The sequence below is a fragment of the Phalacrocorax carbo genome, chromosome 4 (genome assembly GCF_963921805.1).
Source record: "Phalacrocorax carbo chromosome 4, bPhaCar2.1, whole genome shotgun sequence".
Taxonomy (NCBI): domain Eukaryota; kingdom Metazoa; phylum Chordata; class Aves; order Suliformes; family Phalacrocoracidae; genus Phalacrocorax; species Phalacrocorax carbo.
This window is the reverse complement of record NC_087516.1, coordinates 81338413-81363132: the sequence shown is the minus strand read 5'-3', so window position 1 is coordinate 81363132 and position 24720 is coordinate 81338413. Positions and strand designations below refer to the sequence as shown.

At 48.6% G+C, this 24720-nt stretch overlaps 1 protein-coding gene across 7 annotated transcripts in view; it reads right to left on the bottom strand.

Moving 5' to 3' along the window:
* Positions 1–852: 852 nt before the first annotated feature.
* Positions 853–24720, bottom strand: part of PURG (purine rich element binding protein G) — a 30978-nt gene continuing 7110 nt past the window's right edge. The window contains exons 1-5 of one of the 7 annotated variants that reach the window (XR_010372832.1): positions 6172–6200; positions 5161–6076; positions 4683–4763; positions 3710–4066; positions 853–3603 (exon numbers count right to left, since the gene is read on the bottom strand). Coding sequence is in view for 2 of the 7 variants with exons in the window: in XM_064450654.1 (XP_064306724.1) it covers positions 16192–16411 (220 nt within the window). In the remaining 5 variants the exon portion in view is untranslated. Of the gene's footprint in view, positions 4067–4682; positions 4764–5160; positions 6077–6171; positions 6201–6416; positions 19316–24720 lie in introns of those variants that run through there. The other 6 variants (XR_010372831.1, XR_010372830.1, XR_010372829.1 and 3 more) reach the window with 6 other exon arrangements.

The window sequence follows — 24720 nt, the reverse complement described above, 5'->3', positions numbered from 1 at the left end:
CGTGGGGAAGAGGCGAGCTCCTTGTCAGGACAGCCACTGACCCCGTCTCTATGCTTTCTGTGCTACCTCTGTCTCGGCGGGCTGCTTCGGTTTTCGTTTACATTTCCAGACATATTTACAACACGCAGCGTCTCGCTGCCGCTGTGTGACAGGAGACGGTCACTCTGTTCCCCCCAAAGCATTTGAAACATCTTAACGGTACACATGGAAATAAACCACAGAAAGTAGGTGCAACTCTCACCCTGTAAGAGGCCCGCACAAAGCAGATGCGTGATTTTTAAAACCCACTGAAATCCTGAAACAGGGAACCCCCTGCGCTGCTGGGGTGGTTGTGGTCTCCTGCGCAGGCACCTCTGGGGAGGAAAATGCTAAGGGGGGGCACCCCTTGGATTGAAGCAGTTTGGGACGGTGTCCAGGCTTTGCCGCCCAACACAAATTCAGGTTTCTACCTGAGGCCGGGGCTTTCAAGGATACACTGATTTATGCGACGGCACTGATCTGACTTTAAAGTCATGGCAACATTTTGGGGTCATTTTTCTGTGGTTTTTTTTTTTTCATTGTATCACAGAATTGTTAAGGTTGGAAAACACTTGTAGGACCATCAAGTCCAACCGCCAACCCAACACCCCCAGGCCCCCTAAACCATGTCCCCAAGTGCCACGTCTACACGTTTTTGAACACCCCCAGGGACGGTGACTCCCCCACCTCTCTGGGCAGCCTGTGCCAGGGCCTGACCACTCTTGCAGTAAGGAAATGTTTCATAATATCCAATCTAAACCTCCCCTGGCACAGCTTGAGGCCGTTTCCTCTCATCCTATCCTAGTATCTTGGGAGAAGAGACCAACCCCCACCTCACTACACCCTCCTTTCCTTCTGCTGGGACTTCTAAGACGCCAGCTCTGTTCTCCGCAGCAGGCTGCTGCCGCGGTGCGGGACGTGGCAGGAATCGGCAGAGGCCGAGCTTCCTCCAAGGCTGCAGCCGATGCCTGCGATCGCCGCTGCACAACTTGGTTTAGGGAGAGCTTGCTGTGAGGTGGAGCACCCAGGGAGGACCCTGAGGCTGGATGCGCTCCCTCCTTGATGCAAGCTGGTCTGTTCTAAGAAAAACAAAACAAAATTGTAAGCTTTTGCGCCCGCTCTGGGTGTCAAGACCCAAGCGTTGGCAGCAGGGCTGTTGCTCACCTGGGAATGTAATAACAATACCTTTCTTCAATCATTTCAGTAGATACGTATTATTAATTCACTTCACCATCTTTATTTGATCTGCTGCAAGTTTTGACTTGCTTTACTGCCTCCTCTATACCAGAATGTAATAGTAATGGATAGTGATAATGACGTAATAACTCTGGTGATTATATTGCTAAGGTCCGGAGTGTGGGGTACACCCGAGTCCCGAGTGCCTGGCCCAGGCAGTGAGGGCTGGGATTTTAGGAGAACACCGGTGGGAAACTTTTCTGGGATTTTTAGCAGCATAAGATGAGTGAAGTCCCCGCAGTGGGGCTTTTTTCATGTCGGATGGAAAAGCTGACAATCGCTGAGGACATACTCGGGCTGTGCGGGTGTTCTTCTGCCGGGAACGCCAAAGCCGGTCGCAGCTTCCTTAATCCCCGCTGGGTAAAGCAGCCGCACTTGTGGACTGCACCCTGAGGTGCAGGGGAAAATTAAAGCGTTCAAAACATCACACCCCTGAAGTGATCTAAAAATAGCTTTAGCAAAGTAAAAGAGAGCAATATATATATATTAAAAATACAATTCTGTCACTATGCTTAAAGTCTGCCCGCCGTCTGCCATTTCAGTACCCAGAAAAGATGCCTGCCAGGAACCGTTTGCACACACCTGGATGTTTTCTTTGCTCATTTGTTTCCAGCAGGTTATTTTCAACCGAACTGCCCGCGTTCATGGCGCTGCAGCGGAGAACTTAACGCCTCCTGAGTAAGGCAAAAACTCCGGCGTGGCAGTGGACAATGAGTCTTTCCACCCGAGAGCTTCCCACGGACAGCACGCGCCACATGCCCTCAAATGCATAAGGGAGACCGACACCCGCCGTAAAAATCATCCCATGGCTTGTCCAAAATGACCAAAAAAAGCACGCCCTGGGTCTCAGGAGGTTATGATGCAGCGTTAAAACAAACACTGAGCAGCTTTTAATTATGTCTTTCAAATTTTTATGGTTTCCTCATTATTTAATACGAGGAAACAAAATCGGAAAGAAGGCTGTGCGTTAACTTGGAAGTCTCACATCGCTCCTGCTGGGAGAAATACCACGTACCCCAAGGCTTGCAGCAAAATCAGAGAACAACATTAACTAGCTGTTAGCAAGCTAGTTAAGCTAGTTAATTATGTACTTGCTAATCCTAAACTTTAGATTGGAAACAGCTATTCAGTAACTACTTACTAATCTCTTTCTATTCCTGTATACGGAGACATACAGTTGCATATCCACGTCCGCATACGCTTCGGTGGTAAGTTTCTGTTTACTGGTCCCTTACCACCATTAAAATATTTAACAGGAAAAGCCTAAGTGGAAAGCTTGAATAGATATATTTCTCTTAGCTCCTTATCAGGATCTAAAGAGGTTTCTTAGGTATCGATCTGAGATGGCAGGTCCTCTCCCAGGTGTCAGGGAAGGACTGGCAAAACCTCGCACCTACGGCTGTTGCAGCCTGAACCAGGACTGTCCTTGGATCAGCCCGACGTGTTTTACTGGAAGAGTGAGCTCTGGGGAAAAGGCACGGATTTCCCTGCAACGGAGCGGCAGGGACCGTAGCTTGCCAAACTGCTTGCCAGGCAGCAACTGGGGCGGATGTTCAGCAGACTCCCCGGCAGGGAAAATTGAAAAGCCTCGCCGAGAGAAAATTAATGAAGGCAGGAGCCTGCGGCGCTACGCTCTGATCTGGATGTTGGCTGTGAGCCTGGCGGAGAGAAAAAAACCTGCCTGGGCACCCCGCAGCGCATCCTCCGCCGTGCAAAAACTGAGGGGGTGTTATAAATTTGAAGCGTACCTGCGGGGTCCCCTCTGGATCACGCTCTCATCGCTGCTGGCCGCGTCCTCCGTGGTCCCAGGGTGGACTGAGAGGAAGGACGCCGTTAAGAAACAGGAGTCAGCACGCACAGCTTGCCCTAGACTTGGCTTTGCTGCACCGGCTGAAGCGTGTAAAGCTGTACCTGTGCAGAAGATGGCGTGCATCTCTGCTCCCCCGTGGGCGAGAGAGGAGTTTGAGGTTGCACTCAGAGGTCTGCAACTCACCGACGCCTCCTCGACACCTCCTTGGCCACCGGTCAGCTGCCACGGTCCCCCGTATTTTGCAGCGGTGACTTTTCCTCCAGTTCCTCAGCATTTGGTGGATGGGCAGCCAGAGGACTGAGTGCCCTTCCCTGGCACAGACAAGCTTCCTGTGCAAAATGGCCTTCGTTGTTCTCACAGTAGGAGCCATTTATACCCAAATCTTCCCTCATGGCCGACTTTAAATGCCCAAGCAATCCCAAAAATGGCTGTGGTAGCTGGCTGCTGGAGATGGCCAACGCAACTGTTCTTCCCAAGGTCTCTCTTGAATGATCCTTCAGTGATGAGAAGGAAGCCATTTGCTCCTGGCAGTGAAATAACTTGGGGAGAAGTGATAAATCAAACCACAATAAGCTCCGAAATCTTTCCGTCCCTACTTTTTCAGCTATTGAATTCTTTAGGAAGTGAACCGTTTCACGCAGCTACCTCAGCATGGGTCTCAACAGCTTCGGGCCTTTCGATGGCGGTACTAAGGCTGCCTTTCTTCACGTTCTCATCAGCATTCAGAAGGGTGCTTGCACCTTCCTCCTGCAAAACCTGAAAGTACTTTTTCAGGGTCTCAAAATGCTCCCTACATCTCACCATTCGTGTCTGCAGCTTCCCGAGATCCACGGGGTGGGTTTCTTCCAGCGCTTCTCCCAGGCAGCAAATATCGGGATGTGAAACGGAGATTTTCTTGGCCGTGGCTTTCATAACCAGTCGACGCTGGCATTTCTTATCCATCCTGCTATGGGGTTTTCCAGTTCTAAGCTGACAGACCTCACTGGGTTTGGACACGGCCTCCTGGTCGGGTTTAAAGAGAAGCCATCTCTTTTCCTCCTCAGCAGCCTTTTTGAAAGACATCCTTCTATCTTTCCCAACAAGGCTTTTAGCTGCCTCAGAAAATATATGCGTGGGGCCAAGGAACGATGCCCTCGGGGCCACGGACGCACAAGTCTTGGGGAAGGCTGCCTTTGCAAAGAGCATCTCCGTTAGGAGCCAGGGTGGCCAGTGGCTCTGGCCTCTGATTTTTGGGGGGGCACCAGGCTCCCACCTCCCCATCCAGAAACAGGGGGTTTGCCCGGGGTGCCGGGTTACTTTTCTCTCTGTTTTTGGCCTTGTTCACCCAGAGATCCCCCCGGGCGACAGACTGCTGCCCCTGGTGCCTTCCAGTGTTTCGTGAGCAGATTTTCCACCACCCTCTCTAAAATCTAATAGTTTCTGCGCTAAAACCTTCTGGAAAGGCAATGCTGGTGAAAGCAGCATTAAACGCCACCAAAAAATAAATAAATGCTGGCTCTGTAACATTAAATCACTCATTGGTTACCCTTGCTTTCTTATTTTTGTGGTTTTTCCACTGAAACTGGGTCTTTTAGGGTGCGATACAAAACGCAAGGGAACCCAAATCAGAAATACTTACTTACTGCCACCACCGCCTGCAGAAGGCATTGCCTGGGCTTATCCACTGCTTCCCAAGAGCGGCGTGTTCCTAACAGTACACCTGGTTTTTAGAGAGGGAAAAAATCCAAATGGTGAAAAAAAAAAAAATAAATCAGTAAAGTCCTTTCTTCTGCCCCGGTGCACGAACCGGGACGTGTCCTCAGACTAGAGTCACTGTGCGGCTTCTAGTAGCTGTCCTCGCTTAGGGGAATAAAACCGCACCCTCACCCCATGCTGCGTGGGCACCCTGGGGCCCCTCATTCTCCTCCTCACCCCGTCTCCACATGCACCCCAGGCCCCCTGCACCCCATGACGGGGCACCCCATACCCCCCACAAGTAGCCTCACCCCCGTGTCCCACGTGGATCTGTGTTACCCTGCGGGCACCCGCACACCCCCCCTGCACCGTAACAGCTCTATCCCAGGCCCCGTCACCCGCACCCCGCTGTCACCCCGCACCTCTTCTGCAGCACCCGCCGCCGAGCCTCGGCGTTTTCGTGACAGCGGCGGCACGGCCATCGTGGGAGAGGCAGCGCCAGCAGAGCTGCCCCGCGGAAGGGCGCGGCCACCAAAAATCAGCTGGGGAAGCAAATCTGCATCATTTGGGGTGATGCACTGATGCTCAGCGCTGCCGGGGACCGAGCAGAGCCCACCGCACCCCGATTTGAGGGTAAAAGGTGACAAATGAGCATTTTGGAGTGCAGACACCACATTTTTGCTGAGGATGGAAGGCAGACGTACCTGACCGCACCCTCCACAAAGCCAGGCTTCTTGTTCCCAGCTTGTCCCCACGGGATCCACCTCTGCTCCCTCCGTCCCGTGCTGGCGTCCATCGCCATAGGCAGCGCTGCTCGTACTGTGAGGAGCAGCCAGGAAGCATCTACAAAACCGTGATAAACTGGGAAAAAAAGCCAGAGAGAGGTCAGAGGGGAGGAAAGAGGCAAAGAGAGCGGGGCCGGTGCCTGGAGGGCAGGATAAATCACTCAAAATAACAGATGCACAGGGACAGTTTCTGACGGGAAGAAAGGGTGACAGCCTGAGCCCTTGAGCTCCCCTGAAACATTCCCCTTAGATACAGATACGTCTTTAAGGGAATATAAAACGCCCTCCCACAGCAGCCTGCAACATTTTAAATCCAAAATCAGCTTTTTTGGGGTGGGAAAAACCCTCAAAACCTTGAAGTGTTGCAACAGGTTTTGTTTCCAAACGCATGCAAACCTGGAGCATTTGCTTATTCCTTTTATCGAACCCGCTGGCTGATTTGATTAGGTCCCTGGAAACGCATGTGCAAATCATTTTTCCAGCCTTTTGAGGGCACTGCCTTCCACCGCGACGTCTCCAGCGACGGATGCCAACTTCCCGCTAACGCAACGCGCTGTAATACCGACCCAGTGTTAGATGCTGATGCAACAATTTAATCTCTTAAATTAAGCGGGCTGAAGCACGGCCGTTCCTCTGTCGTGCACTTACCGGAGAGAAGGGTCCGATGATGAAAGACTGGAAAAAAAAAACGACGTCAAATTGAAAAGCCCTGGGGAGATGAATGCGAGATAACCGAGAGAGAAATATTTATAGTCTGAGTCTCGGCTGAAATGATTTCCCCTCCCGGGCAGACAGATCTCCTTCTCGCCTTCACGGGAAGCGCCCAAAGGAGGGCCACCGTGCAGGCACCTTGGAGTGGCGATAAATCCCATTATAAGAATCAGAGCAGACAGTTAAGACTACACAAGTAAGCAAATTTATTTTCAGACAGAACAAATATCGTGGCAAACAACAATATGCAAATTCAGTTGAGAACAGGGGTAAATATCAGACTTTGTTTTCAAATCGATATAAAATATAGTCAGATTTTATTTTGTCCAAAAAGCAGCTCGCGTCGGGGTGGGGGGTTGGGAGGGGATGGGTCTGTTCACGCCATCCGAGGTGTGCGTCACCTGCAAAACCTCAGGCTTGGGAGGCGGCTCCTCTGCCAGCAGAGATGAGCGATGCCGGGAGGAGACGGAGGTGCCTTTGGGAGCTCCGGCTCCCCTTGACTCCAATTTTCTGCCTCCGTTCCCATAAAAACCCAATTTTTGCTACAAAGCAAGGGGCAGGTTCATCCCCTCCGAGACCCTCCGCGCCCACCTACGTACGGGCGGGGTGGTCAGGGGGATATCGGCAGCTTTTTAGGGTCGGGCATCTTTGAAGGCACCTGCATCTCCTCTTCCCGGCTGGCTCCTGACAGATCGACCTCCCGTGGCCGACAGCCTGAAAAGCCAGCGAGGGAGCGGCTTACCTCGGTTGTCAGAGGAGCTGCCGCGGCGCGAACGGGACGAAATCCCCTCCCGGCGCGAAGGTGCTGGCGCGCTGCTTTCTAGAAAAGCCATCCCAAATAAAAGCAGACATAGAAAACATTAGATTGTCAATGATGCTTTGAAACAAATTCAAGTTTATAATTCTTTTTTTTTTCCTTCTCTTTTTTTAGTGATCGCACGCGCGCGTGTGTGTGTGTGTGTGTGTGTCGACTTCATACAAACAGACAAGAAAGACGTTGTGAACTTCAAGCTCTGGGTCGGCATGTCGTCAGTTAGCGTCCGCAGAAGCACCATCAGATACGGAAGAGTTAGCACCAGAGAGTTTGGAGGACCTAACTGATAACATGCGTCATTTGGAAAACCGGGGGACAAGGCTGGGAACGGGCGGTGGGGGGACATGGTACAGTCCATTAGAAACAATACAAGGCAATTCATGAGTTTTCATACAGTACAATACAGTCACTGATCAATTAACCCTTTCAGTACAGTACATGACAAGTAACACTTTGCACCCTGTTAACACTAGGAAAGGAGGCTTTGGGCCGGAGGGAGGTGGCTGGTAGTTTAACCCTTCTGCCTTTTCATTTCAGGGTCCACGGATTGCTTCGGCTGCCTTTCAGACGTGCGTCTGTCCCACCCCAGCTCGGGCAGCCCGTCCCCAGCCTGGCTTCCCAGGGGGATGCGCTGGGGGACCAGGATGCTGCCAGCTCATCCACCCGCATCAAGGCCTTCACCCAAATTGCCCCGGTTTGGCTAGGGAAACAAGAGAGCCACCGCCCCTCTGCCCCGCGCCAGCCGCCGAACCGATGAGAAAACCTCAAATTTGAGTTCCCCCCGGCCAATTCTGGTGCCAAAACACGCAGAAAGGGAGCAGAGGTCGAGCCCGGACGGCCCAAAAGCCAAACCCGCTTCTTCCCTCGGGTGTAGTGAGAACAGGGTCCATTGGAAAAGTGCTAAATTACAGTACATTGGCATTTCCATATGTCAACTATTGAACAGCAAAACAGATTGTTTGAAGACAGAATCAGTATCGTACAGTAAGTTCACACTTAATTCTTCACCGTTTCTACACTTGTAACACATGCATTTTATTTCCATTAGTTTAATGCCAGTAGGACCAACATCCTCCAGAACAATGATCTAACATTAAACAAAAATTCCTAAGAAAAATATTAAGCATCACATAAAGTTTCAGAAGAACCTGTTAATTAGCATCACAAGGTACTCAGATTTACATTTAGGAGTTTTCATGCCATGACTTTAAAACACCTTTTGGTTAATATCCGGGGGGGTGGGGGGAAAACAAACCCCAAAAAACCAAACCAAGCCCCCCCAAAAAAGGAACAGTTGGGGAAAAAATATATCTATCTATACGTATACGCACCCATACACACATGCACGTACACGTGGATGGGTGCACGGGTGTGTGTGCATTTTGAGACTGCTTCCTGCAATGCACAATTTGTTTTGATAAACTTGATTCATTTCAAGGGCATTTTCATGGGTCCAGAAAGACTTTCAAGGAAACGAACTCTAAATTATTAAAGCAAATTAAAAAGTCTCTCTTGGAGAAAAAGAAAAGGTCGGTAAAACATCGCCTGTGTGTTGTTACAATGCGCTTCCCATGAGCTATCTTAAAACCCAAACAACTAAAAATCCCTACATGAGCTTTTTTTTCCACCTAAAAGGTCCTTCCAAAGCGAGAGGTGCTGTGCTAGGCTTTGCATTCGGGCCTCACGTGTGCCGTGCAGGAGAAAACTCTTACTTTTACCTTCCCAAAGGACGAGATGCCAACTCCAAGGGGCAAAAAAACTACACCTTTGGGGGAAAATAAGAAAAAAAAAACACGACCTGCTCCACACCCCGCTTTCTCAGGAGCTTAATTTCCAAGGACTCGAGACCTGTGAGCTCGCTGCAGGGGGTGAATTTTCCAAGGGATTCGCCTATATCCTCGTGACAGCGAGCGGGATGTAGGCTCTGAGTCACCAAGGTACTTTCTGAAGAGGCTGTCCCCTCGGCCGCCATCATTTTGGGGGGCTTAGATATAGCAGCATCATTGCCAGGCGCTATTTCTTTAAAGCTAGATTTGCAGGGTTAATTTGGCTGGGGGGAGAAAGACAAAAAAAAAAAAACAAACAACAAAAATCTGGATTCTATTTACATTTCCATTTTTTAAATCCAACAATAGAGGATATAAGAGCATAATACTTGGGGCTGCTCAAGGTTTGTGGGTTTTAACTACCTTCGGTTCCCACTGAACACCCAAATCCATGAAGGTCTATTGAAGAAGGAAGCTTGAATTGAGCCCAAGCAAAACCAGCCATCAAAGCTGGAGCTGGTCAGGGAAAATACTTCATCTGCTGCAACAAGCAAACCCAATACCACTACTTTTTTGGCTGCTGAAGGTTATTTCCATCATGTCTGCTTCTAGCAGTGAAGGAGAAGACCTAATTCACTCCTCTCTGTGCAAACTGAGCATGCTGTAACAGCAGGGTTTATCCATCAAGTGTCACCAGGGAGAAACTCCCATCAAGCCGTATTGCCAGAGAAGGACTTGGATCAACTATCGGCTCATCAACGAGGATGAGCAGGAGACCCAAGCGCGGGTGCCCCACCATAAAGGAAACGCAGCACTCTCGCGTCCACCGTGATTTATTTGCTGCTATGGAAAACCCGCGAGGGCTTTTAGTGAAGCAAAACACCATCAGCTGGTTGAGAGTGGATGGTTTGGGACATCGAAACCCAGATTATTCTGCATTCCAGGGTTCATCATCCCATTTCAAATCCTGGAGATTTATGACTATGTTTATTACAGACTCTACCCTACCGATTTCTTGCTGGCAAGGGAGCTCTGGTCCCCGACCGTCCATACTGAAATACCACAGGAATTTAACAAGAATAGCGATGCACATCTGAATTGCCTCCTAACGCGAGACCTCATCAACTCCTAACACCGCTTTTCATATTCAACAGCAAACCCCGTGGTTATTATGCTCCATCTTCTAAATAATCTGGAAGTCTTTTTACTTAAAAATACCTTTTGTAGTTTAAGCCCACAATCAATCTCAACAGCACTTTCAGTACAGGCACAATGACGGCTTTTATTGCAATGGCTTGAGTGCAGTCTTTATTGATACCAGCATCTCAGACTGGTTTTAACTTCGCTGTCCCATGGACTCCCCCTGCTAACGCAGACCGGGGTCTCGTACCGAAACCAAGAGCATCTGCCCTACGTTTCTCACTCCGGGTCTGCTTCGCGTCCTGCGGTCCGCTCAATTCCAAGTGTAAATTAGATAATCTTGCACCATCCCGATCCCTTTTGAGACTTCTCCTGTATCTTTGGTGTTTTTAAAAGCCATGCGCTTAGGTCTCCGGGTGACCTCAAAGTTTACAACAACCACATCTAAATCACTTCTGTCAGTGATTCAGATGTTCGTTCTGTTGTGTAAAACAAGCTCGGATGGGTTTAGTTCCCTAATTTATAAAATCGCTAACAGATATGTAATGGAAGTCAGGCACCGGACAGTGGTCACATACACCTCTAAATTATCTTCTGATGGCCCCTAAGGAATTAACACTGCGCCTAAGAGGCTAAAAATAGACTGGGGAAAATAAAGAGTTCAGAACTCAGTGCTAATAGTACTTACAAAAGTGCAGTGCTCAATATAGTCATAAGCAAAGTGACTACTAGTACTTAAAGTGCTAGTTTCAAAGTTGGTTTGGTTCAGTGTCCGAAACACGGGTAGAACGCGGGGGATAGCTAGGGGTGAAATTAAAAAGAGACAGCACTGCAAACTGCACATGCCACACCAAAAGTGCTTCAAATCACACCATTGCGGAGAGATGCATAATGCTACGGCTCAGCTTGTGAACACATACGAGCAAACGACTGACACCTTGTAGGTTACGATAAAGAACAGCTCCATTAACTCCATCACTACAAGCCCATTCAGAAAGCAAGTGGTCACTGCTCACGAAAAAAATAAACCCACCCCAAAACCAAGAGTCTCTCGGAACATTTACGAGTCTTTGCAACTATGATACTCAAAGTCTAGCAAAAGCAACCCTGGAAAGCCTGCACAGTGTCTGCAACAAGCTTCGCCGATGCTTATCATGCACTTTACAGAGGAGTCGCGCCGCAGACTGCCTCCTTTTACACGCTATCTTACAGTTAGCCTATTTACCTATTTATTTCTGGTTTGCTTCTTTGTTTGTTTTTCTTTTTAGCTTTCTGACCATGCATTAAGCCGGCTTTTTTCTCTTAACCACCCTACCAGTCAAAGGACAATTAATGCAAGAACAAGACAATGAAGGTGGTCTAGTAAACACTGATGTTCCTTATGTCCTGTCTTCATTTTCATGAAGGAAAATGCTCCAGAGAAGGACTTAGAATCAGCATGCTCCTGGAAAGAGGCTGGAAAAGGAGGATTCATCCCGACGGACGTCAGGCTCTTCCCCTTTCTCTCTTGAAGCACACGCTTCCCTCCGACCGGCCCATCGCCTATTCCAGCCACTGACATCTGCCTTTTTATTCCCTCACATCAAGCAGCAAGCCCAATCCTACCTTTATATTCATGCTGGAAGAGCAACGACTCCGCTCGCTGGAAACGGTGCAGGAAACCTCCCTGCTAAGGTCTGCGTTGGTCCCAGACCTTACCCTGGGCTGGAAGCGGCTCCTACCAAGCTGGGACAGGCTCCAGCAGTGCCCTTCCGTCCCCTCACCTCGGGAGCTCAGCGCTTGCGAAAACAGGGTGTTTTCTCCCGAAACGAAAGCGGCAAATGAAAAAGGGGAAACCAGACCTTCGATTCTCACTGTGTTTCAGTAAGGACCCCAAAAGGTCACTGAATAGCACAAGTGGCCCCTGCGTGCATGGCCGTCGGCTCTCCCAAGTGTTGTACAAGGCAACATCTGGCTGTCCAGCATCTGGTGCGACCGGGATGGTTACGAATCTTTTTATGGGGAAAGAAAGCTCTTCTTAAAACAAAAGTGTTGGCTTGCTGGAGTTGGCAGGGTATGTTGGGTGTGCTTCAGTATAGCTGCAGGCATTTTCCTCATCAGAGAGCACGCACTAGAGAGATGGTTTTTCAGAAGCAGATAACACAAACACCCCAAGGGGGAAAAAAAGAGTTACAAAGCCAGGTCACTTATTTCCACTACTGCCACAAAGACCTGTATTTAAACAAGCAAAAAGCAAGGCCGCGCATCCAGGGGCTACGGATGTGGATCCACCTTTTGCGGACATACAGCTGGGAAGAAAGGAACCTGGAAAAGACGTGGGAGCTGGAGAAGGCCAGTGTGAGGTTGGCGGTGCCCCGCAGTGAGGAGGGCTTGTGATTTCGGCAGGCGTAAGGTGGGGAAACGCAACTATCTCAACCCACAGTCCAGAGAAGAAAACTGCTCAAGTGATACATCCAGCCTTGCTGCCAAAGCCAGCAAGGTCTGGGGAAAGGAGGCAAGCGCGTGTAGTGGCCACGACCCTGCCACCCAGCGAGGAACAAGTCCATCGGCGTAGAAGAGCAAGCGCTATGGGGGAGAAGTGGGCCAGGCTGCACACCACGGCTTTATCGTAATTGGTGGTGGAGCCTTGCGGGATTAAAAGCAATCGCTGAGCATTATGATGGGCAAAGAAGCATCTTGCAGGGCTGTATTCAAGCCTGATCTTGCAAGTCTGGCATATATCACCATTTCCCATACGTAGGTCCTGGGATAACTTTTGGTTTAAGTACCGTTGACCTCAACGTTGAGACCAAACCCAAACATTGTACGCACGGAAAACTTACCAGCGTGAAAACTCCCGTACCAAACTTGCTCATTTTCCAGGTCTTTTAATAACATGTTCTTTCCTGTCTTCCGATTGTAAGGACTTTTGGCAGAGGATAATAAATCTAATGCTAGGACACTGCATCAAATTCTACAGTAATTTCCTGCGCTGCTCTCACAAGGAAGTTTTCACATTGCCTTGTGTTTTTGCTGCTTTAGTTTGTCCTAAGGTCACACCACTGTCCACACTGAGAGCCCTTGCAATTTTGCCTCCACCTGGACTGGCAACCCTGTTAAGTCTTTAAAAATAAAAGCTATTACAGATTTTCTGGGAGAAAAGGCTGCGTGCTAGCCCATGACCTCACCTTCAGCCCGAGCTCTGGATTTTAAAGGCATTTGTAAAATCCTGCTTCGGCTGGAGCGCTAGATTTTATTCTAAATATTCTTGGCAACTTTTCCAGTCTCCAAAACACAAATCATCTGAAAGTTTATTAGGAGCAATGCTTTATTTTTGGAGGCGGAGTCTTTTGCTGTGTCGAAGCCTGCAAATATCTGTGCACCACAATTAAATGCTGATTTTCAGCAGTGAACAAAGTGATTCCCAGACACAGCCTATTGCCGAGGAAAATGCAACCCCCGATCAGTCGGTATCAGAGGTGTAATGTGAACGGAAGATGCAGGGCCATTTTTAATTCTATGCTAATTATCGCAACAAAAACCAGATCCTGCAGCAGAAGACCGATTCCGGGAAGAAATAATCATCCATCTTCCGTAGTCCCAGCCATGCTGCTCAAGAAGAGGCTTATTTACAAAATGGCAGTCTCCAGAAAAAGGCTGTGCTATCGTTGCCTGGAAAAGCTATATATTCAGATATGTACTGCTACCGCTCTGGGAGTGCTCTGCCTGGGAAATTCTGCTTTGAAACTAAACACGATAAACTTCAAGTATGAGCAAACGCATCCTGTACAACAAATACCAGCTGTAGGGCTAATCCAACCCACCGCAGCACAGAAATGACGCTTGGAGATCCCTGCTTTCGGTTTTGAGAAGGAAAATCATACGACCTTTAAATTTTTTTATACGTGAGAAGATGCTTTCAATAAAAGCATCAGTGATGTGTAAACCAAAATGAAATCCCAAATGCAGACTTACTGCATTTTGTGTGGTTACTTAAACGTGGACAAGAAGCCTCTTTTTTTCCCCCCTGCGCAAAAATATCCATCGTGCAGGACGACATAAAAATACCCTTTTTTGTATGCAGGAAAGAAAAACCCAATGTATAAAACCATGAACCTGCAGAGCAGATGTGAAAGGGATGAGAAAAACACCAAGTATCAGGCATGCAATCTATTTCTGTTCCCCAATGTACCACTGTGGTCTCTGAAGAGGCTCTAACATGAGATCGCGCTGCGTGACTACCTCATGGAGCCATGGGTCTGCACCTTTGGGTCACAGCCAAGCAAGACACCAAGTGCCTCAGCTAGTCCTCCCGCTGCAGCATTTTTCCCTTGACTGTCAAGATACAGTCTTCATCAAAAATCAAATGTGTCCAGGGGAGCAACATGTACGTGGCAGATTTATTCACAGGGACCTTGCGACCCTGCTTCTCCCTGGGGAAGCCACCACCACCGACTCGCTACTGCTCTGCTCGGTGTTCTCCATCTCTCCTCGCCGGGTATCCACATGCACTGCTAGCCATCGATGATCCCTGCATCCAACATTATGAGGCACGTTCCTAGGGGGCAACCGAATAACTGCAATACATTGCCCTGCTGTAATGATGGTGCCTGAAGATGGGAACATTGGACCGCAGGGACCACATGTTGAAAGCAAAACGTTTTATTACCATTGGTTAAGCTTCATAATGCACATTTATGAGTAACAGAGAGGTTATATGGAGATCACTTTGCTCGCTACCAACTACAGCTTCTGGGACTAAATGCAGCAGCTGTTGAGTGGTGCATAAGAGGACCAGTGGAAAGAAAAAGAGGATAACGTACTGTTGAAACGGCGGGGGTGGGTAGCTTGGCAGAAAACAGTCCCCTAGCTTGAAACTCAACCAGAAATCATTTTTTCTGCTGTACAAAAAGCCACAACATCCTAGACAACCGCTGGCGACCAATTACTGCCCTCGAAACGCACCCCTCCGACTCAACACCCACTTCAGCACCTACCACCTTGTACGGGCGCCACAACACCGACGCAACAGGGGAAGACTGGAGGGGACCGCTTTCGCCTGGGGGGACGACACCCATACAGTCAATGGATCGAGCCTGCGTGCCAAGCAGGATCCTTGCTCGTCTAATCGCAACCCCTTCTCGCAGTACACGGGTGTTTATTAGAGGTTTTGTGTCGCCATGAAGGCAGAAAGGTGGATCACAACGCCTGTATAACCACAATTCAGCGTGGTTGGCTAGCTCAGCCACAATGCTCTGCAAACGCTCACCCAGGGTTGATTCAGATGTGTGATTTTTGGTTTGTTTTCTTTAAGTTTCCATGCAATGTTTTCGACAGTAAATGCCACCCTGAGATGGTTTCTAAAGAACGTAAGTTTCTTCCAGCACAAATTGCACCTTCAGTCTAAGATCAAAAATATGATTATCTTCCGTAGAGGTCAGAGGTCATGAAAAAAGCTATTTTGGACCATCTGCTAAAGAATCACTAACACAGTTTAACAGCACCAGCTTTTTTAGCCCAAATCAGTTTACCTTTCAGCCAATCTTCTACACGCAGCTTCAAATTGCATCAAACCCTTTCCAGGGGAACATTCTGTTCTGATCTCCCCTTTCCCGATATTACAACTCTCATTCCACATTAGTTTCTGCGTTCATACAAAATGCAAAGGAGAGGGAGAAAATGCCTTTCCTAGTACAAGAGGACTCCAGCTATTGCTAGCACAAAACTACTGATTTTCTTCTTCCAGAAAACAAACTCCTTGCCTAGAAGGGTGGGAAGCTCTTGGAACACTGAAAGCCCGGAGGAGGCTGGTGTTTAGGCTGAGGCAAGTGAAAAAGACCCATGTCTTAGCCTCTTGTTTGTTCTCTTCTGCACAGCATCTTCAGCCTCACTGAGAGGAAGAGGTCGGCATAGTTTTGAACAACCACAGAGGGCAGCTCTAGGGCTTATTGCAACAGCTCAAGGCCTGCAGTATGGAGGAGGAGGAGGAACTTCACTTTGTGGAGAGCCTGAGAAGGTGAGGAAGTTAAGAAGATCTTCCAATTAGTGCTTTCTCTTTCTCCTCTGGTGCCACAGAGGGGCTGAAGAGGCTGCACCTCTTTGCAGGAGGGCACTTCAGAGATCATCTCAGGAGGAGGTTCAGAGACAAACAACGGGGGTGGTAGATCAGTCCACCCCAGAGAGCCGTCGTGCTCTCCAAAACAGCCTGCAAAGTCCAAGCTGTGGCTCAGCCTTCACTCTTACCTCTTGGCTCATGTCTCAAGAGCTTGCTCCTCTAGCTTTCTGCTCCTCTTTCGGGGGGCTTGCAGAAATACTTCGGGGGTGACACCTGCTCCGTAATAGGTTAGCCAGCAAAGCGACTGCATCTTTGCCAGGTTCGGAATTGCAGTCCCTTCCCGTTCTTGGATCATCTTGGAAACGGCAAGAAGCTTTCAGAAACCATGCGCTGCTGTTGAAACCTTGTGAGGCTGCGGGTTGTCTAGAAGGGAATAAGCATGTTTAGGGAGGTTATCCCTGCTTTAGAGGGTGTCTCCTAAGAGCAGAAAAGAGGTGAGAAAAGCAACAAGTTGAACTGCAGTCTGCTGCTGCAGGGATGAGTAAGTGGGCACCAGCTCTGCCTTACGCTCTGGATTGTGGGTTTTCCTGGGGATGCACACATACGAGCCCAAAACATGCACTGCCAAATGAAATGAAAGTTTTAAGCTGCTTTTAAAAGCAAAGTCTCTGTAATATGCCTTCACCGAGATAACCCACAGTTTAAAGCTGGCGGCATCTGTGAAAATGTTCGTCGGGTGGCTCCAGCACTTCGGTCTTCTTTTTTTTCTTCTTTTTGTTTTTAATAAGATAGCTAGAAGGAACTTATCATTTCTTAACTCAAAGGGTCAGCCCTGACAGCGCTGAGGGACGACTGTGCTTGCGTAAGCAGAAAATGCTGTTACCGGGCGCAGGGGCCAGGACGCAGCAAGCTTACGGGCAGGCTGCATGCCGGCACACGCCGATCCCAGGACAGAAATGTCTGCGCGCTCCCCAGAGAGGCTGCCTTACTTGAGCACCAGGCAAGAGTTAAAAGTCCCGTGAGGCACAAAAGGAAGGCTAAAGTAGTTGGGCTCCTGCATTAGCCAGGGTAAAGCTGTTTATGCCTTCCCTTTGCAGTTACACTGCGATATACAGTACGTGGGGGCGGTGGTCCCTCGCCTTGCCTGAGCTTGCCGGAGCTCAGGTCTCTGTTGCCACTTGGACCCAGGTCCCACATGCAGGCTGCGACGGTCCCTGGTCCTGGTGGCTCCCTGCATCGTCACCCACTGCAGCAACCGGAGCCAGTGCAGGACTGTAAGAGACTAGACAGGAGACTTGGCAGAGGCACAGCTCTTATCTGAATATCTTCGTACCTACTTTGCTGTGGGTATGCTCATCCCACGTACCTGAATGTACTAACCCACATCAAACCCTTGGGTCGATTCCCAAACTGATGCGGAAGCGCCTCGCTGTTATGCACGCAGAAAAAAAGCGACTCTAATTATTCTGCAACCAATTTAAAGGTCCCGGGGAGGACGAAATCCTGGCAACGTTTAGCTCAAGACGCATATTTCCAGACTGCAGCCTACCTCTGTGTTCAAAGAAACAAAATTAAGGTTACCTATAACAGAGGATCCAGGCACAGCATCGAGTTGTGGCAAGAAGCAAGAATCGGAGCAGTACTTGTAGCAGAGACAGTAAAGCTCACCCCTGAGGAAGCTGTCATACGTTGCCTACAAGCGAGATGTTGCACGCTAGCTGTTCGGAGGAAGCAGCTAGCCTACGATAAGCGTATGATCAAATCTGCCCCAGGTAACTTGTTCACGCAACACCACTCGACGTAACAACAATCACTGAGGGAATCACTGGCTGTATGGTTAAATCGCTACTCCTTTGCTGCAGCATCACCCCAAGCCCCACAAGAACCCGCCTCAACTTAGAGTTAACACCTCCCAAAGCCACGCAACAGCTGCAGAAGCAAATGAGAGCTGCAGAGCAGGACGCCTTTGGCCCCTGGAATGGTTAAGGCCAAAGCATACCAAAATAGACACAGAGGAAAATGACTGCCTGGGAAAAGTATAACCAGCTATGCGTCTTTTTGTCCTACATCGGCTGCAGCAGTTAGCAAAAGCACGGGGATGGAGGGAACCAAGGCACATTTGGGCTTTGCTCAACATTTCCAGAGAGGTTCATAAGCAAGGGCTTAAACAAGGGTGGTGAAGTTCTGAGGAAAAACCCAATCAAGGGCTTTCGAGCCAGGTCGCCCACACGACGTGAATCAGACTGATAAATACTCTTAGTGGTCAAACTGGGAAAAGGAGCAGCACAACCAGGTCTGGGTCCTGCGAGCAAAGCGAGAGGAAAATGTCCCTATACTTGAGCCGTATAAACATCTCCAGGGGTTGCAACCCATGCTGCTTTAGTGACCTTGATGTTTTGCACGCAGACAGAGCAAGAAATAAAATGCCAGTTTAAAGGATACGCGCTGAGATAAGAGTCACGAGGTTTGATTCACCTTGTAAAACATGGTGCCTATTCTTGGCTTTATAAGTAAGTGTTTGAGCCACAAAAACTCCCTAATTCTACCAGAACGGGGAGGGATTATTAGAAATGCTTAAATTAGAAAAACCTCACCACTAACTACAGTGATGTGCACACGCCCTTTGGGAAGGGCCTAACAAAACCTTTCACATCTCAGAGAGAAAGGAAAGCGATCACATCAACAGGAGACACACTACAGCTTTAAAGGGCTTGAAGGTAAAATAATTTTTGACAATTGGGGTGGAAGGGGAGATGGACGTGTTACATTAACACCAGTTGGCAAAATCCCCTTGCCAGAGATCATTAAGAAGCTAGAAACACATAAATGGTTCAGTCAAACAAAGTTTTAGGGCTGGCCCTCGGGTTTAGTCCTTCCCCTGGTATTTACCACCGTGAATTTGCAAAAGCGTCGGAGCTCAGAGAAACACAGCAGTCTGCCCCAAAATCCCCCCCGGACTGGAGGACTAACTACTAGACGCAGGCACACTAGTATAATCCTGCACCCGTCATGAAAGGTGAAGAGGGAAGAAAAGCGCTGGGCATGCATTAACTGAGTTATAGGATCCAGGATAAATGCTACCACAAAGAACCGAATCAAAGCCTTGCCCTCTGTTCTTGGCTGCCAACGGCCTCGGCTCATCCCCGCTGCGACACCTAGCTGGGAATAACTCTTTTAAGAGCGGCACCAGCACAATGCTACAGCTTTCAAACTCTTTTCAGAGTTCATTGGTGTCTCGGCAAAGAGACTGTCCTCGGAGGCAGCTCAGTTCCCTTGCAAATCGCTGTTCTGATCAGTGGTATAAAGACCTTGGGAGTGTTCAAAAATCTGGAAGAAAAGAAAAAGCAGCTGTCATGCACCCCAAACCGAAATGCATCTGTCGACCGCACACTGAGTTTAATTTAATCCAGAGTACTGCTCCGTCACCTCTCCTCTGCCTGAACCTGCCTGCTGTCTCTGGCCTTAGATTCCCCCTGCGAGCTTCCCGGAGGAGAGACGGTCTTTTTGCATCAGGTAATTCCCAAGCACGCAGCAGCAGAGCAAACTCCTCCATGCTACGCTCAAAGCAAACATGACAGTTTGCACAGCAGCGACGGTCGAAGGGGAAATTCCAGAGACAAAACAACTCCTGTTCAACACCAGTTACGGAGGGAAGCGGTGGGAGCCATTCAAACGCCAGACTTCGCCCCCCCCGCGAGCCCTCTGGTTTGCTCCCGTGCTGCAAAGCCATCGGGGTCTGCTGCTGGCAGCGCATGACGTACTTCAGCTCGCCCTATACAGCGTTAGCGCGGAACAGCAGGGATAATGAATTTACGTTAAAAATACCGGGACGGCACTGGCACATGCAGCCTTTCCCCTAGGAAGTGGAGGGAAGAAAGAGCGACTGCTGCCTGACAGATGTTAGTCGTATGCTCAAATGCACTTCTGGAAGGCGCTCGGATATACGTGTCGAGTGATTATAAAGCAGTGTGAGAACCTGCATGGAGCAGGAGGAACTTCTCTACACAAAACCGTTAGATCTCTCCACAATAAAAATGTTACTAAGGAGAAACCAATTAAATGTCAGTGCAGCCAAAGCTTCTGGGAGTTGGAAAAAGCCCAGAACATCAGGGTTCTTCAGGCCGTTATCTGGCACGGCTGGGTGGGCACTGCTTCCAGCACAGCTGCGAAGGAGCTGGTGACACAACCGCGTTAAGACAGGGTAGCCAAAAGGCTTTCTCAGCGGCATAACCTGTAGCCTCCCCACCCAGAAAATCAACAGAGGGGCTTAAAACTTATCTGGAGGAAGGAGAGACATCCCTGTGAAAGACACAGCCACCTGGGACTGAAAGCCAACGCTGAGTGTCTTGCTCACTTGGGGATATTTTTTTTTCCAGGTCCTGATAGTGACCTGCTGCTCTGACGCTGTTCAAAGCAGAATGAGATCTTCCTCTGTGGAGCGTTTTACTGCTGGAAATATCACGAAAAAGTGAAACTCAGGTGCTGGCCAGTTTTGCTTTGAGATCCCAGTTTGTAAGAGACGAGTAACAGCAATGCCGAACTAATGGTGCAGAAGATCAGAAAGCCCATAGGTGTTAGAGGAGGGAGCACGAGCACGAACGACGATGGCAGGCGAGGAAATGGGAGAGGCAGAAGGAGCAGAGGGGAGGGCCAATTCAGACAAAAACGTAGCTAAAGCTAGAAAAGTTCACGTAAATATTTTGGTGACTATTCGGGTTGTTGCGTGATCAAAAGACACTTTTCTGTAACAATCCCTAGCACATTTGTGTTTAAACAGGAATCTTGTTAGTGCTAGAGTTACTGCTTCTATCGTGAAGATGGGGAGAGCGCCATAGTGTTTAGGAGGATATTTAATATTTAGGAGAATGCCTGTGCATGGGCTATTTTTTTTCTATGCTGATTCAGAAATAAGCATAGGCGTGAATGATAGGCGGTGTTCTGACGCGCCACCACGTACAGAACAGATTTCTATTGCAAAGCTTTGCAGAAAACGTGCGCTCTGGTATTTTAATAGTCCAGATTTTCTAAAACTATTGAAGAAGACCTACAGTACAGGCAGAGAGTGAGAAATGACTGACTTGGTAGTGGCTCTACCGAGGAGGACCTGGGAGGAGGCAGAGTTACAAACTGGTCTGGAGGCAGTAAGTACGCTGTTGCAAAAAAAAAAACCCCAGTGTCCTGCAAGCACAAAACCTTGTATCGTTTGCAATCCTTCCACTTGAAGCTGGTAAGATCGCAGCGAAAATACCTATCCCGATTTTGGATTCTGTAATTCTGGATTCAAGAAAAAGACAGACTCATCAGAAAGCAACAAATCATGACGAGGGCTAAAAACTACCCTTGGTGGAAGGTTTAGTATTTGCTTAGAAAAGGATACAGAAGAGACCTGACAACAGTCTTTAATTATGTAAAAGAGCTGCAGCAAGGAAGGGAACAGACTGTTTCCATAACTCCTCTTGAGAGCATGGCCTGTAAGGCAAAAAGCGGTAGAATGAGATGGAAGCAAGGGACGCACGGGCTGGACTGCAGGAAAAGTATCTGAGAGCAAGCAGGGTGAACCACTGAAACAGCTTGGGGAAGAAGACTGGGAATATCGATCACTGGAGATTTAAAAGAGCAGATTTTTTCCAGGTTGTTCAACTTGGGGAAAATGTAGATGCTTTTTGCTGTGTGGACCCTGAAACGTACCATTAGAGGGCCCCTCGTACTTGCAAATTTAAGTTTAGAGTCAGATAAGTTGGTTACTCCTTTATAACTTTCTGCACATTACTGAGCACCAGCCCAGGTGAAAACCAGTATGGGGAACAGGCCAGGTTTAGCTAGTCCCACCTTGGAACAGGGGACCACACCTGATGTTCTCCAGAGGTCCCTTCCAGCCCTACTGTAATAAATCTTATACCATGTCCTCTCGTCCTCCTTGCCCTTAGACTTCTTTGGTCTTTCCTCCTTCTTGGAAGGGAAGTTGGAGGTGGAGGAGTTCTTAAAAGGCTTGCGAGACTCCATTTGGGACCGAAACCCCAAATCTATTGAACAACCCGGTGTTATTGAACAGTACGCCGAAACAGCTTCATACTAAACAGCGGAGACAAAAAAAGTTGGAAAACAGAGCAATCGAAGGTCAGGAAGTGCCAGAACTAAGGATTATTTGAGCAACCCTAATTCCGACTGCTTTGGACGTATGCATAGAGAGCTTAATTACACAATCTCTTAAAACTTTCCCTCCTCCTCTAGCATATTGGCTTCTTTTTCATTCATCATTCTGTACGCAATCCAAGCCTTACCTACGCATACCTTTCAAGCACTGTGTGCGTATCTACTCAGCACGTTTCACACCAAATTTCTTGTTTTGCTTTCAGACATCATCAGTATTGATCCGTACCAGATCGTCACAAAAACTGTAACGCCAAATGCGCTCATCTTTACCACACCCCTTTGAGGTAGGCAGGTATCATTCACCCTGTCTTATCGGTGGGGAACATAGGCACAGGCAGAATAAAGCCAAAGTGGTTCAGACTCCATTATCAGGAGGCCCAGCTTGAGATACTGACAGCTTTTTCAGAGCCCTCCAGTTATTACGGCACTTCACTCGTTCAAAGCACAGCTTTCAACAGCTGTTAACACGAACCGCTTCTGTACATCAGACCTCAGAGTGCCAACGCCGGTGCCCAGGAAAACCAAGGCGACAGAGGCGGTGATCATCTGCAGAGAGTCTTGTTAAAAATGACACAAACCCCTTTGCAAAGACAGGCACGGAGTTTGTTTCTTGAAAGCCGCTTTCTTTCCCCCCAGTGCCCTCCAGCCTTCACCAACGCCCTTCCGCAATGGAAAACAGCAGCTGCCCCATCGATAACATAACCCTCCATCACACAGCCTCAGCGAGTTCCCGGAGCAGGAGGCAGCCAGAGAAGTTTGAGGAGCAAGGATCTGGTGAAAAGCACACCATAAATTGGGAGGGCATGAGGAAGCCTTACAGGCCACTAACCCTTGTGTGCTCCCCTAACCTTCTGCAGGTATTCCCAAGCAAGCCTCCCGGCAATCAAGCCAAGCCAGTCGAGTCTTAAAAAGCAAGATGCAAAAGCAGTAACTCCATCTGTTGGACCTGCTTGGCCCCGATGGGTTTGTCAGCAAGACCTGACGCTTGCAGAGCGTGTTACTGCCGCGCAGATGTGTCCCAAAAAGGAAGGAGACCCAGCCAAAGAGACCCACCCTGGTCCCCGAGAGGAGCGTTAGGATCCAGGCTCTCTGCCTCCTTCCCCGGCTCTGCGGGACTCCAGCACTGACGGTGCCACCTATTCCTCCTACCGCAGATAAAACCATCGTCATGCTCTGCGATTCCCTGGAGCACGAATCTTGTCCTCGCTTCCCTCCGCCCCCTCTTGCCTTCTCGTTCCTCTGCCTCGGTGGGAAGCGCTTATCTCTGCTCTTACTCCCCCTCTCCCGCCGCATCGTGCCAACAACGTGCTCAGAACAACGACCAGATGGGAATACTTGTAAGAGCCTGAGGTTAACCCGTCTCTTTTATCCCACATACACTCTGCTGTTTTGAAATGCAGATTCTATTGCACGCTATTTGTAGTGTAAAGATTTAACGTTAATAGTACAGTATGTTGATATTGCTTGTGAAATCTATTTCCCTGCTCATATTGCACGTTGAACGTCTCTGATAAGGAAAACAGAAAAGACGACAGCTAACGTTTTAACATCTTGAAAGGGAAGGACCTATTAAAAACAGGGAAAAATTACTAATTTTAATATGTATATGCATATATATATATATTTAATATTCCTCTCTCCCTTCTCTCTATGTTCATTAGTGTGTCACGCATATAAATTCACAGATGTTTTATCAGCACTGTGCTTCGTGGGGCTGGGCAGAGAGCCTGAGCTTAGACAGCTGTCTTCCAGCAGCCGACACAAAGGGCGGTCTTTTCCTCCAATTAATCTTGGCGAGGCAAATGATCAAGATGAAGAAACAGCTAGACGCAAACTTCTGCCTGCGGGATGGACCTCCCCCACCGCGGTTAAGAAACCCATCTGTCCAGCTGCATTTCCAGCCAACCACTCCGAGGCAGGAGCCGTTATCCTTCTCTGTTGACTAGTACGTAGGATAGGTCTGAAACACCTAAAAGATGGAGCGTATCTTTTTTTTTTATGCACGGTGCCTACTCTGTACAGAGCTAGCAATTTCCACATGCCACTCCAAGCGTTTTGAGGTAGCCTATCAATTAGGAAGATGAATTAGCAAATCGTTAATGATGGTTTTATTGGGGTGGCAGCCAGGGACCTCAAGGCTAGGCCAGTACCTCTGGATACAGTACAAACACAAAACACATCCAACAAGCATGAAAAGGCCAGAAGGTACATCCAGCGTACGCCCTTCTAGAAGTTATTGTACACAAGAGAGCCCCGAGGCTGCGGGTTCACGTTACGCATGACGTTTCCGCGTGTGGAAGGAACGATCTAATTACATCCATCACAGGAACACCAAAATGACGCTGGCTTCGAAAACCTCAATTTATGCTTTGACATTCCTGGAAAAACAATTCTTAATCTACACCATCTATCAGGAATTCTTGATATTTTATTTTACCTCAATGCTTTAAAATACTCTTGCCTTGATGGAAGTAGAGGTGGGGAACCGAACATGGGCGTGACAAAATAGTAGGAAGAAAAACTGGTGTCAGCCCATGAAAGCTTCTACAGATATTGGAGAAACAGAGTGGCAAAAGACC